This window comes from Chenopodium album, chromosome 7 (assembly GCF_948465745.1).
Source record: "Chenopodium album chromosome 7, dcCheAlbu1.1, whole genome shotgun sequence".
Taxonomy (NCBI): domain Eukaryota; kingdom Viridiplantae; phylum Streptophyta; class Magnoliopsida; order Caryophyllales; family Amaranthaceae; genus Chenopodium; species Chenopodium album.
Window position 1 is genome coordinate 67714856 of NC_137840.1, and position 13382 is coordinate 67728237.

The 13382-nt window shown below is 36.6% G+C and overlaps 2 protein-coding genes across 4 annotated transcripts; one reads left to right on the top strand and one right to left on the bottom strand.

Annotated features, from left to right (window-relative positions):
- Nucleotides 1–4242: 4242 nt before the first annotated feature.
- Nucleotides 4243–7153, top strand: LOC145639261 (uncharacterized). Of its 3 annotated transcripts, none has more exons than XM_081690450.1 (8): nucleotides 4243–4364; nucleotides 4584–4647; nucleotides 4800–5046; nucleotides 5656–5808; nucleotides 5997–6102; nucleotides 6220–6334; nucleotides 6669–6732; nucleotides 6816–7153. In XM_081690450.1, exons 2-7 carry the CDS (start codon nucleotides 4600–4602, stop codon nucleotides 6708–6710), a joined length of 711 nt encoding a protein of 236 aa, XP_081546576.1. In that variant the 5' UTR covers nucleotides 4243–4364; nucleotides 4584–4599; the 3' UTR covers nucleotides 6711–6732; nucleotides 6816–7153. The 3 variants fall into 3 exon arrangements, with proteins under 3 accessions (XP_081546576.1, XP_081546575.1, XP_081546577.1); XM_081690449.1 differs by having other exon boundaries at nucleotides 6882–7153; XM_081690451.1 differs by having other exon boundaries at nucleotides 4258–4344; nucleotides 6882–7153.
- A 578-nt stretch (nucleotides 7154–7731) lies between these two features.
- On the bottom strand, nucleotides 7732–12215 carry LOC145639258 (5'-adenylylsulfate reductase-like 4). The gene is made up of 4 exons (XM_081690447.1): nucleotides 11554–12215; nucleotides 9276–9463; nucleotides 9063–9187; nucleotides 7732–8507 (listed from the first exon to the last, which is right to left on the bottom strand). Exons 1-4 carry the CDS (start codon nucleotides 11731–11733, stop codon nucleotides 8044–8046), a joined length of 957 nt encoding a protein of 318 aa, XP_081546573.1. The 5' UTR covers nucleotides 11734–12215; the 3' UTR covers nucleotides 7732–8043.
- Nucleotides 12216–13382: the final 1167 nt, after the last annotated feature.

The following is a 13382-nucleotide window of genomic DNA, read 5'->3' on the forward strand; positions in this document are numbered from 1 at the left end:
CAATTTTTGCACACTCCCTTCGGTTAGCTCTTGCAAAGAGGAGACTATCGTCCGCAAAGAGAAGGTGAGAAATAGTAGGGCCACTCCTACTAGCTTTAGCCCCATGAATGGAGTTATCCTGTAAAGCTTTCCCAAGTAAACCTGAAAAAGCATCAGCCACCAGAATAAAAAGATACGGGGATAAGGGATCACCTTGACGGAGACCCCGGGAGGGAACTACCGAGCCACAAACATTGCCATTGATTATAAAAGAGTATTTCACCGAAGTCACACAATCCATGACAATATCAACCCATCTGTCCGCAAACCCCATTTTCAGAAGCAGTTTTTCCAGAAAATTCCACTCTACTCTGTCATAAGTCTTACTCATGTCGAGCTTCATCGAGATCGTTCCTTTCTTTCCCTTACTCTTCATTTTCATGGTATGGAAAATTTCCAGAGCAATAAGAGCATTATCAGTAATAAGACGCCCCGGAATGAACGCACTCTGATTCTCCGAAACAATGTTAGGGAGAATTGATTTAAGCCTCATTACGATGGCTTTTGAAGCAATTTTGTAGAGCACATTACACAGAGCAATAGGCCTATATTCAGACATCGTAGTAGGGGACTGGACTTTCGGGATCAAAACAATGTTAGTAAAATTAACAGAGCTAATGGACTCATTACCCTGCAAAACCTTACTAACGAACCCAGCAATGTCATCACCAATAATATGCCAAAATTTCTGAAAAAATATAGCATGCATACCATCGGGACCAGGAGCCTTACAAGGGTGCATCTGATTGAGAGCTGCAAAAACTTCGTCCTTTGAGAAAGGGCGTAAGAGCTCTGCGTTAATCTCATGAGTAATTAGGCTTTCAGTTGATTCGAGGACCTTCTCACAAGCGTCATTCGAGGGAGTACCAGCCGAGAAGAGATTTTGGTAGAAAGACTGAACCACCTTTTCCAAATCAGCTTCCTCCTCACGCCAAACACCATCAGAGTCAAAGAGACCCAGAATACTATTTTTCTTTCTCCTCTGTGAGGCTTTGTGATGAAAATATTTAGTGTTACGGTCTCCATCTTTAATTTCTGACGCCCTCGACCGAAGATACCAATAAGCTTCCTGTTTCTCCAAAAGAGCATCAAGATGCTTTTCAAGAACGGCACACCTCGAGAGAGAATCATCAGTCACATTTTCACTCTGAGCCTCCTTTAGAGCTTTTTCAATTTTGTCAATTTGCGTTTCAAGACCATTGAATTTCTTCTTACTCCAAAATTGCAGCCCACTCGCCACAGACTTTAATCGGTCCTCAATGCGACCATGAACCCCCTGCCACGAACCCCTTACCACCTCTACACACTCATCCTCCAACAACCAACAAGTCTCGAATCGAAATCTCTTCTTTTTCTTTTTCTTCTTTTTTCTATGCGCCCCAATCCTTAGAAAAATTGGAGAGTGGTCTGACTTTGAACGAGGCAAATTTTCAACAACCAGATTTAGAGCAAGATTAAGCCAAGGGCCGTTAGCAACATAACGGTCTAATCTCTCTCTGATAAGGGTGTCGACAGTCAAGCCTTTCTCCCAAGTGAACCACTGGCCGACATAATTAAGGTCCCAAAGATCACAGTCACGCAGAGTATTACGAAAATCAGTCATATCCCTTCGTTCAATATCTGCACCTCCTTTCTTCTCATCATAGGATAAAATCTCATTAAAATCACCTCCAATAAGTAAAGGGCCATCATAATTATCACAAAGATTCCTGATCAGAGACCAAGTTTTGCACTTATTAACAGATTCCGGCCAGCCATACAAACCAACAAAACGCCAAGTCAAACCAGAGCTAATCTTGACATCCCCACACACATGATTATGAGAAAAAGAAATAAGAGAAAATTCTACATTATCATCCCAGTATAAACAAAGGCCACCAGACCTCCCAACACTACTAACACCAAAAGCATAAGGAAAACCAAAACGAGTTTTATTATTCTCAGCAACAGCTTTATTGACTTTAGTCTCAGACAAAAATAAAATATTAGGGGCTACAGAATTGCACAACTTACGGAGTGCTCGAACTGCACGAGAGCTAGCCATCCCTCGGCAGTTCCAACAAAGAGTATTCATTGGAGTTGGCGGGGTTGATCCATGTCAACCTCCGCCGGACTAGAAGAAAGATGAGCCAACCCAGAGATGGATTTAATCCGCTTCCCAACTGTTGCCTCAGTCTTATCCTCTTTAGGACAATCAGAATTCTTTCTTTTGCCATGTAAAACAACCTGCTCTTCCATCGAAGTGTCAAGATATCTATCCACTCGCTTCCAAGTTTTCCCCGGGGGGATCCCAGACCTCTTATCCATCGGTGTAGCTTCTGCAACTAGAGATGAGGGTGGGGTTATTGACTTAAAGTTACTCGGTTGCTGCTGCTCAGAGTTCGAAGGGAGAGGATCAGCTGTGATTGCAGGGTGTGTCACAGCCGTGATTTGAGGAGCCACTTCTTGCAGCCTGGTCTCCTTGAGTACCTCCTCAGAGTTATCAACACTATGCTGGGGAGAGAAAGCAAGCTTGCGTGCTACACATGGGGGCATCTTGCGCACCACTTGAGGGTCATTGTAGCCTGGAAGTTTGGTTGGACGAGAGCCTTTGATGCTAGAGAGCCATGCTTTTTCTCTTTCTCGCTCAAAGATAAAAGTTCTAGCAGGCTTCTTGGGTGAAGCGCCAAGCCATGGGCCATATTCATACACTACTCCATTCTTCACCTCGTCCTCATCTACGAACTGGCATTCGAAGTCCGTATGGTCCATTCTGCCACAGTAATAGCAAAAATCCGCAAGACGTTCATATTGAATGGAGCACCACTTCGAAGAACCAGGTCCATTGCCAATTTTAATCCCTCTCCGCAAAGGTTTGGTTATGTTAACCCAGATTTTTATTCGAAGAAACTCATCCCATCCAAGAGGATCTGAATTATGAAAATTCAATGAACCCCCCTAAGTGTTCTCCAATGTCATAGGCAAAGTCCGGGTTTCGTTTATTAAAAGGGACATCCCTTACACGAATCCAGAAAGGGGAAGTGTCGAAACGAACCTCAGATGGCTGCTCATCGCCATTAATTTCAGTCAACAGTAAGAGCTTCTTGTCGAAGAACCATGGGCAGCCTTCCATGGCTTTCTTCTTGTCGTCCTCATTGAAGAATTGAAAGACAAACAAATTTGTCTCGACCATCCTTGTAGCTATATTATTCCTAATCTTCCAAACATTCAGCAGAGTCCTTTTCATCGCCTCGACGTTGAAAGGCCTCGTTGTAAGGAGTTTCCCTACCAAGGTTAGAGAGATTTGAGCCTTGGTATCGTCATTCAAACCAGCATCTATCTCCTCTCCAATCACCTTATTTTCGTCCTCCGTCAATCTTAAATTCTCCAATTCATCTAGGAGTTTCGTTCCATGGACTGTGGCAGTGATTAAATCGAGAAAAGGGAAGAAATTGAGGAAAAAGCAGAGGAAAAAACGAAACAGAGAACCACTAGAGCGAAACCCTAGACGAGGGACGAGCGCAACCCTAGGCGAGGGACCTTAAAGTATCTAACTTAAGTTGCTATTGCTAAGAATTTTTTTTGTGTCTAAGGCAAAGCAAGTAGCTTCCAATGATAATGCAAGCATAGACCATATTCAAATTTTCTAAAAGTTATTGGTTGTATATTAAACCTGGGTGCTTAAAGACTTGTTTGGTTCAACTGATTTTGTTTGAAATGATTTAATATGAACTTATTTTATTTAAAATTATCTAATATACATATATTTTTTTTCTTGAAGTAAGATTTACAAAAATACAAAAAAAAAAAAAAAAAAAAAAAAAAAAAAAAAAAAAAAAAAACCCTCTTAATAAGTCTTTTAATCAAAATTAGAAATTATCATAAATTTTCTAACTTGAAATTATCTTTTAATCAAAAGTCAACACATTTCTTTTAATTTTTTTTTTTTTTTTTTTTTTTGAGGGGTCTTTTAATCTAAAATAGAGGGAATAAATACATTTGGATTTAACCCCAAAAAAAAAAAACACATTCTTATATGCGGCTGACCGTTATAGGGTTACTTCGTTAGTGTAATAGGATTACTTTATCAGTGTAGTATGGTTAGTTGGTCAATGGTTACTCGATCAATATTATAGTGATTATTTGGTCATTTGAAAAAAAAAAAAAAAAAATGTAAACGTGTCCACTTTCATTTACTAGTGCATAGAAAAGGCGCGAAACTGAGAAAATGTACACTAAAATTCGCTCTCATCTTCCTTTCCCCTAATCCCCAATTTGGCAATTCCCCCAAAACCCTAGCCTAAGATTTTCCAATTAAACTATCGGGCGAGCCATCGATTGATCTGGTATTGATTTCTCTCCTTTGCTGCATTACATCTGGCTAAATTTATTCAATAATTATGTTTAATTACTCTATTAATCTCTTAGTGTGTTGAAATTGGACAGTTATAATGTATTTAATTTCAAGTAAAATTTCTTCAAAATGCAATCACATTCATAGATTATAAATCAAATTTTTTAGGGTATGATTCTCGTAATTTAAGGTTATTCCTTTTTTGTTTCAGCTAGTTTGTTTCAGGAATGAGTACTGCGGTTGAAGATCTTTCACAATTTGATTTGTCAGATGAGGTTTTTTTTTTTTTTTTGTTTTTTCTTCTTTTATAATTTATTAAAGCTACCCCTTTAATACCATTTGCCCTAAATTGATGAATCAACAATTCAATTTCACTGTAAATTCGATTGTAATTATGTATGTCCTGTATTTTTTGGGGGTTTTGTAGGAAAAGGATAGGCTTGTTGCTGAGGTAATTCGTTACATTTTATTTAAAACTCACCAAAGCTCGGGTTGCCCGATTAAAAGGGAGGAACTTACTCAAATTGTTACTAAGAATTATCGGCAGCGAGCCCTTCCTGCTGCTGTTATTGATAAGGCCAAAGAGAAGCTTGCTAGCATTTTTGGTTATGATTTGAAGGAGCTTCAACGTACTCGTCCTCCAGCCAAAAATCAAACTCGCTCTTCGCAACTTAGTGAGTGTCGAATTACGTTTGTTTGATGTTTTATTTGTTTAGTGTTAGTATGTTTAGTGGTTTTTTCTATTGCATATCAGAATGGATTATATTTGACATGTTAGCTAGAGATTTGATCAATTGTAGTAGTGTATAGTTAAATATAAGAGTAACTAGGTGGGTTATAGTTTTCGATTTATGTGTTTGGTTTCAGAGAATGCTCTATTGATCTGTTGTAAATAGTAAATACCCCTTGTGTATCATTTTGTGATGAAGGTGAGAGTGAGACCTTCATATTTAACAACAGAATCATCCATGTTTTGAAAAGTGGAAATTTTTTTGTTTCTATGGTGTGAATATATCTTTTGTAAGGGTTGTAGTAATGTTTGTGTTAGAGAAGTTTCAAAGTTGGTCCTTAAGGCGGCATAAATTACATCCGTTATTAAGATCATTTACCTTAACCTTTGAGGTCTCACTGTGAAACAATCTTGTGCAACACTTGCCTTATGGTTTACATTAGCAGTGTCGTCCTCTATCATTCTTTTTACAGTTTTTTTTTCCCATATTTTGTGTGCTTTTGTTCCCCCTTTTCTGGGTGCTTTTACTGAGTATCTACCTCATTTGTTGAAGGTGCTGCTGATATGAGATCGTATATTGTCATAAGTCAACTGCCATCTAATGTATATCAGAAGCATGTTGAGGATATTTCTACAGCACACCTGACAGGATTCACGTTTGTAATTATCAGTGTCGTACACCTTGCCGGAGGGAAAATTTCAGAAGGTTCGCCGTGATTTTACTGCTTGCAAGCTTGTACTATTATGTCCTGTTTATGATGCAATAGTGGGGAATTTCTAGCCTTTACCCAAACTTCAGAACTTGCCACTGTAGTCCTTAGAGATTTATCTCTCCCCAAGTTTTTTATTTTTTTCCTATACTGGCTTTTGATTTCATAAACTTTAAATTTTCAGAGAATCTGTGGCATCACATGAGACGAATGGGACTGCAAGAAGCTGATGAAAATCATCCAGCCCTTGGAAATGTCAAGGTCTCACTGGAAGCACTTGTACAACAGAGGTTGGTATTTGCTTGATTGTGGAAGAAGAAAAATGAGTAACTTTGTTTCAGCAGGGTGGAATGCCTTATAGTCCTTATTCATTGGTTTATTATAAATCTTCGTATTCTTATTTCCAGGTATCTTCAAAAGGATAAAGTTAACGGTCCTGAAGGAACCACTGTTATGTATGAGCTTGCTGAGAGAGCATTAGACGGTGAAGTTAGCCAGAAAATTAAAGAGTACATATCACAGGTACACCCTAGTCGACTGGTGGCATTTTCCTTAATGTACTATAAATGTCTTGCTGTACCTTTTTTCGGATCCTTACTGGCCATTCCCCAATGAAATTTATGTGATCCTCTTCTTAGCTGTCTGATATTGTCTAATACCGTAATTGTTGCATCTTGACTGTAGTATAAGACGTAAGTGTGCATTTTTTTTAACAGTTGTCTTATTGCCATTATTAATCCCTTTTGATTGTTCATTGTTCAATATCCAACATATTGTACCCTAATTCATGTTAGATGTCTCTTGGCACGTCGTGCTTTCCAAACTGCCTGACAAATATTGTTCTCTTTGATATTAGATTGTAAATAGGGATCTTGGGACCGTTGAAGTTGATGATTAGTGAACATAAATTGTGTTTAGAGGTATGTCTGATATTACCTTCTATTTTCGATGTTATGTGTTTACCTTTGCAACTCCTGTTTACACTATCTTTTTCTTTACGCAGTCATTTCCCATTACATTTTCTCAGAATTAGTTTATTGGAGACTGATCTGCACTTTTGTGCACGCAGAATTGGACAGGCTCAGGCAGAAATGCTGCTAGAAGCCTAGAATATGTGGATTATGTAATTTCAATGGTCAGGAGGAAAATCAGATCTTTTTGTCATGAAGACTCCTGTATTTATAGAATTTCTGGGACTTTTGTCTTATGAATTGATTCAAGTATTGCACTTTAGACGATATACTAAGCAATCTTCTCCTTAACCATGTAACCTTTACATGTCCACGTTTGTCTATGCATGTTTCAGCCCGTAGATTTAATGAATGAGGGTTGTTAAGCTCATTTTCTCACTCCAATCTTACCTTTTACTTGCGCATATTTTGCATACTTCCAGAATGATGGATCATTCATACCAAGTAGTTGGGAATTTTGAGATAAGCAAGCTGCAATACCTGTAATAAAATCTACTCTTTGCAAGCTGTCCGAAGTAGTTTGGGATAAGTAGTTTGTTTTGTGCCAGCTCCACTCCAAACAGTTGAAGTAGGTCAGCATGATTGGGGTGGTTGCAAACTTGCAAGTAAGTAGGCGGTGTTTCAAAAAAAGTGCAAGGCTGAAGATGGAACAGCAATTCTTTGCACTTATAAGATCCCACGGAGATAACTTGCATTTAATGGAATGCAGCTGCGAGGTTTAAAGTCTTAATAGCATCAAAGTTGAAGGATGAACATAGCATATGCGAAAGGCCTTACAGAGAGTGCATGTTAGAAGATTATCATCAAAATTAGCAGCAACTACTTGCGATAGTAACAACTCAAAATCATCGGGATCAAAGTTGAAGGATGAACATATCATGTGCGAAAGGCCTAACAGAGAGTGCATGTTAGAAGATTATCATCAAAATTAGCAGCAACTACTTGTGATAGTAGCAACTCAAAATCGTCAGGTCATATAGAGAAAATTGGAGATACAACATAATACTCGTACAATACAGGAATTGACACTGTATCTGTGTTGAACTATTCACATATGGGATATGCCACTTCTTATCCTCAATCTCCAATTATGTCATTACAATGGAACACGGACAAAGAAGACTTCCTACATATTTCATTGAGAAGGCCCCCAAACAAGAACTCCCATCACCCTCAAGGTTACTCTGCTTTGTGAACCACTAGGGGAATCAAAATAAAAAATTTAAAAACGAAAAAGAAAACTGGGGTGGACTCAACATCTTAATGGCTAGCACTGATTGTCCCACCTCTGCTGGTGCTCGCATCACCAATGGCAACTGCAGAAGCGAGTGACTTTGATGCCCATGCCCTTGCCCTTGCATTTATAGCACCTTCTTGAAAATTGGTTCCCTTGCAAGGATCCCTCATGAAATTGAACAATTGCTTTGTTCTATTTAGGAAACGCATAGGGTGCTCCCATAAAGGCCTTATCCTCACATGTTGCACATATCTTCTCCAAGTAGAACGAGCAATTTCAAGTAAACATGGGAATAGGAGATACATCAACCTCAGAAGCACAAATGTGGTGGCTAAAGCCAAATATGTTTCTTGCCGAAGAAGGTTCTCAGGAGATCTCGCCCATGAGAAAGGGCAATTTTCTGGCTCACTGTTTTCAATACTTGCACGATTAGATAAATCTTCAATTTTCTCCAGCGGTAACCGGTCCCTAGGATCACTTTTAATTCCTGCAAAAAGATGTACGGAGAGTACCATAATTATAAAGCATCCCTTCATTTTAGGTAGTCCTCAGATGTCCATATCTCCATAAATTAGTCCACTTATCAGTTGTGTGAAATTGATCAAGAAATGAAGCCAACCAATATACAGAGAACAATGATGGGCCATTATGGGGTTTTCTCCCATTTAACCTTCAATGTTTCCTTATTACCCCTTTTCAGACAAAGGAAGAGATCTGACTTGAGGATTTAGTTAGTGCTACTTTTTTTGTTTGAAAACGTGCACAGTAATCCTTTTTCTTTTAATTCTTTCACAATGTCAAAAATTATTATGATAGTGTATCTTGGACTTAGGACAGATAATTGTCATCACCCTGACATCAGATTGGGCACAAAACATAAAACAAGGGATTTACGGATAATTTGAGAAAGAGATTCCGACACAAACAGATCCAAAGCTTATTTAAAAAAAAAAAAAAAAAAAATACAATGCAACATGAGGACCTAAGCCAAGATAAGATATTAGGTAAAGTAATTTTAGCAGCATTGGACAAAGAACCTTACCAGTGACATCACTATAGAAAGCGACAAGTGAACCAAGACTACGAGAACCACGATAACGAACACGCATGGTGGAGTTCAGAAGAAAAAGGGTAGGAAAGCCATGAACTCCATATTTTGACAGTATGCTGCACAAAAGTCATTGTTAGATTTGTTACACATGTTGCAAATAATCTTTTAATGTTATAAACATGAAGCCTTGATTTGAGTCCAAACCTAGGTCTGATGGATGATTCTTCAATCGCAAAATGAGGAATAGATGGATACAAGGAAGAGAGAGTTGAAAAGCTTGGTCTGAAGTTCCTAGAGAATGGGCACCAAGAAGCATAAAACAAAACAGCTACATAGTCTTGATTGAGACTGTACACCAAATGCAGTGCCTTCTGCAATGAAACTTCATCTCCCTGAAAAAACAAATGAAAGAAAGAACTATTAGATATGGTGAAGGTAGCCAATACGCAAAAAATAAATAAAATAAAACTTGATACATGTAATGTAGCTATATAAACTCTATATCCGGTTATAAAAAAAAATTCATCAGCTAAGAGCAAAACTAGTTTATGCCCTTAAGCATAATGCATGCAAGGGTCATGCTACAGCACATGACCCTTCTCATATCCAATCACAAGCAACATCCTGCTTAAAAAATGGTATGGAAAGGCCTTATGTAGCAGTTGAAGAGCCTTCAGCAGATTGTATCAGCAACTGGTTTAGCAACTTAATTTCCAAATTAAAATTAACCCTATTAGTAATTTAAATGAGATAAACATCAGTAATGTCACAATCACCCAGCCTACCCTTGAAAATACTACCCATTGAGGCCTCCCAAACCAGGCGCAACAGAGAATTTACAGAATAATAAGCAAGGGAAAAAGAGATGATGTACAATGATAAAGAAACAAAGTAACTCAAACACAAGAGAGAAAGCTACAAGTATGTTGAAACACGCACTGAATACATTCCAACAACCTTTTAAGGAAACACATAGTAAACATAGCCAAAGATACCAAAAATATTACAGCAAAGGAGATATTTTTGTGCAAGCAATCACAGACCAAAGTACAGCTGTAAACAACAGGATCTCACTCATGACCTAGATAAATAGACCTCCATCACAAGAAAGAAACCAGGGCAGAGGTTTGGTGGTATTCTGTTCTGTATTAAGGAAATTAAAGTCACACCCAGTATCCTGGATACTTTATTTAGGAACATGAATTTTAAGTTCTCCCAGGCATGCACTAAACAAAATTGATAGCAGAAGTGCACAGCAGAAATTAATGGAGCCTTCTTTAATTTAGAGCTATGACAGACATCCAAATTTCCCACTCAAATCAAAGTAGTGTAATTAAACTGTAAAAAAGACGACAAATGGAAGATGAGTAATTACACCATCATAGTGGTGTAGCACACAACAATGCTACACCACTATTCTGCTACAAGAAACAGCCAACACACCTTTGTGGAAATTTTCCTAAATCAATTGGTCAATAATTTTTTCTGTATATTCTTATCAAAGAAAACACAATGTTTCTTAAAAATTGCATAAGCAAATAATCCATCAGATCATGATAAGATGACATATGCGTCCAGTGACTTCAGTCCTTTATATTCTATGTATACAACTTCTTTTTCAGCATCTTCCTTGTTCCATAATCACCCTTACACTCTAAACTAAAAGAGAGAGTGGGGGAAAAAGGGCAAAAAGCCCTTGTCCCTCCCCCCTCCCCCCCTCTTTCTTAAACCTTCTCCAAGTGTATAGAGCCATTGAACACCTCAAAATGTAAAAACTATAGCTCCTCCAAATCCTTAATATGTTAGTTCACTGTCCTCACTTATTCCACTCATGCTTTAGACAGGAAATAGGACCTTTTATCTCCCAACTTTTCAAGCAAATGACATACAAGTCTAACTACACTAACAAATCTTCTCTAGTCATCTGACAAGAAGTTTGGAGCATTGTGGACAACCTTCAAACTGAAAACTTATCTACCTATTGGGACAAAATACTTAACAACAACGAACTGGCAAACTGCTAAAACTTCAAATATACTCATACACTCGTGCTTCGTATATAATTTATGCATACATCTATCAATTTAGCAGCACATTTTTTGTTATCCAACAAGCTAGCGTTACAAAATTTCAATTAGCTCTGCTTCAAAGTTCAAGAACTATAACTCATTAATTTTCCTTGGATCCGGATCATTCAAATAGTTAACATGAAACAGGACCAAAAATATGACCTTCATCACTTACCGACAAAACCCATATCATTAGTCAAACTTAAATTTTGCTAAAAAACAGTGTGTCCAAAACCAAACGGCAAGAAAATAATCATACACAATCATCAATTTCAAAATTTGCAAGAAAAAAAATCCCCAAATTAAAAAGAACAATACTTTTATTATACCAATACAAATGAACAAGATTAAGGTTAAAATTGATAAAAGACGAAAATTAAAATAATAATAATAGTTATAAATAAATAAAATACCTCAATAACAGCAATATTGTAGGAATGATGAAGATCGCAAATGGAATCAGGAAACCCTAAGATCGCATCAGTAATCGAGGCGGCAGGACAATAACCCAGCTCAGAAACCCTAGCCGAGTCGCCATAAATCACCCCGCCGAAAACCAAAACAACTAAAAAAACACCCCAAAACCTCTTCATCCTTTAATTGATCATTCAGCCCTTATTTAATCCCTAATTTTAATTTCCCCAAAAAAAGAACCCTAATTTAGGAACCTATATGTCACAAAATTAATCAATACATGAAACCCAGAAATTAAAACCCAAAAAAAATAAGGGAAAAATGAAAGATGAGAGAATTAGGGTTCGAAAACCCAGAAGAAAAAAAAAGGGGGGGGGGGGGGGGGGGGAATTTATTAAAAGAAAACAAAAAAGAATAAAAAAAAGAGGGGGAGATTGAAAGGAAAAATTAATGGAGGAAATGAAATGTTTGGGAAAAAGAAGAATAAGGGAAAATGATTCCAAAAAATCCTTTTAGGAAACGAAAGATTTGGGGTTCTGAGAATAAAATTTTAGGGGATTTTTGGGAAAATTTGGGTTGTTTGGTTCACAATGGTTCAAAACTCTGTCATCTTTTTAATTTTCTCTCTCTTCAAGATGTTGGAGTTGTATGACCTACTGAAATACTGACGATAATGCTTTTTAGTAATTATCTAAAGTCTACCTAGCTGACTTTTACGGCTGTTTATAGTGACACTATTAATTACAAAGTGCAATTTTATAAATACTCCATAAACTTTATAAATGCTCAAAAAAAAATTTGAGTGAGGATTCTAATTTTCATGTTGATTAATCTGTTGTTAAACAAGTGTAACATTGGTATGAAGAACAAATCTTTAATTTTACTCGTAGTTTATATGTTTTGACTTTTGACACTATTTTTACATTTGATTTGACATATTCGTCATTTTTATGTAAGCCAAAAAAAAAAAATTGTCAAACTTAAGCCATGTTCTCTTCAGCTTATTTTCGATTCAGCTCCAATCAGTTCAGTTCCTAATTTCCCTCTCTTATAAAATATTCAGTTTAGTTCAGCTCTAATAATATGTTTTTTTTTTTTTTAATATAGCTCTAATAATATGTTCAGTTCAACTCAGTTTAGTAAATCAGAATAGGCATTATTATTCTAATCAAATATGCGTCTCCTAATAAATTATAGAGCAGCGTGTCTTAAAAGGTGGACGAATTCTAATCACTCATCCTAAAAATAAATAAATAAATCTTGTTTTTCATATGCACATTTGCCAATACAATGTTTTCTATCAATAATTGTAGTTAATTAAAACTAAAAAAAGTTTATAAAAATTTTATATGCACATACATTAGAACTAATCCAATAACTTTTTTTATAATAACAATTGTTTTTTAATTCTTAAAAAATGAAAATTTGATTTTTATAGTGCAATAAATTAAAGTGAAAACTTTTTTGTGGGTTAAATTGTAGTCATGAATAGTACGAGTAGAATAAAAAATTTAAATATTAATACTTACTGTACATAATATTAGTGAATGGTCTACATAATAAATAAATACAGTGATGCAATCAATTGTGGCGACCATAAAATAAAAGTGTGTTGGTAAAACTAAAATAGTGATTATACTCAATTCATATTCATCTATGTTTCAATTAGGACAAATCACATGATTATTCTAAGAAATACAAAGTGTCTAAGCTAATAGCTAGAAGGTTTAGGGCCTGTTCACATTTACTGAACTGAGCTAAACTGAACTGAACTAATTGGAGCTGAACTGAACTGAACTGAATTAAGTTGAAATGAATATTTTATGAG

What these genes read in the sequence shown, in the direction of transcription:
- LOC145639258 (XM_081690447.1), bottom strand. Translation starts at nt 11,733, where the DNA reads ATGAAGAGGTTTTGGGGTGTTTTTTTAGTTGTTTTGGTTTTCGGCGGG. An exon ending in ACAATATTGCTGTTATTGAG is followed by an intron (nt 9,464 to 11,553) that starts GTATTTTATTTA and finishes TTGTTTTTTCAG; the next exon opens with GGAGATGAAGTTTCATTGCA. An exon ending in TTTCTATAGTGATGTCACTG is followed by an intron (nt 8,508 to 9,062) that starts GTAAGGTTCTTT and finishes ATCTTTTTGCAG; the next exon opens with GAATTAAAAGTGATCCTAGG.
- LOC145639261 (XM_081690450.1), top strand. Translation starts at nt 4,600, where the DNA reads ATGAGTACTGCGGTTGAAGATCTTTCACAATTTGATTTGTCAGATGAG. An exon ending in AATTTGATTTGTCAGATGAG is followed by an intron (nt 4,648 to 4,799) that starts GTTTTTTTTTTT and finishes GGGGTTTTGTAG; the next exon opens with GAAAAGGATAGGCTTGTTGC. An exon ending in TTAAAGAGTACATATCACAG is followed by an intron (nt 6,335 to 6,668) that starts GTACACCCTAGT and finishes CTTTGATATTAG; the next exon opens with ATTGTAAATAGGGATCTTGG.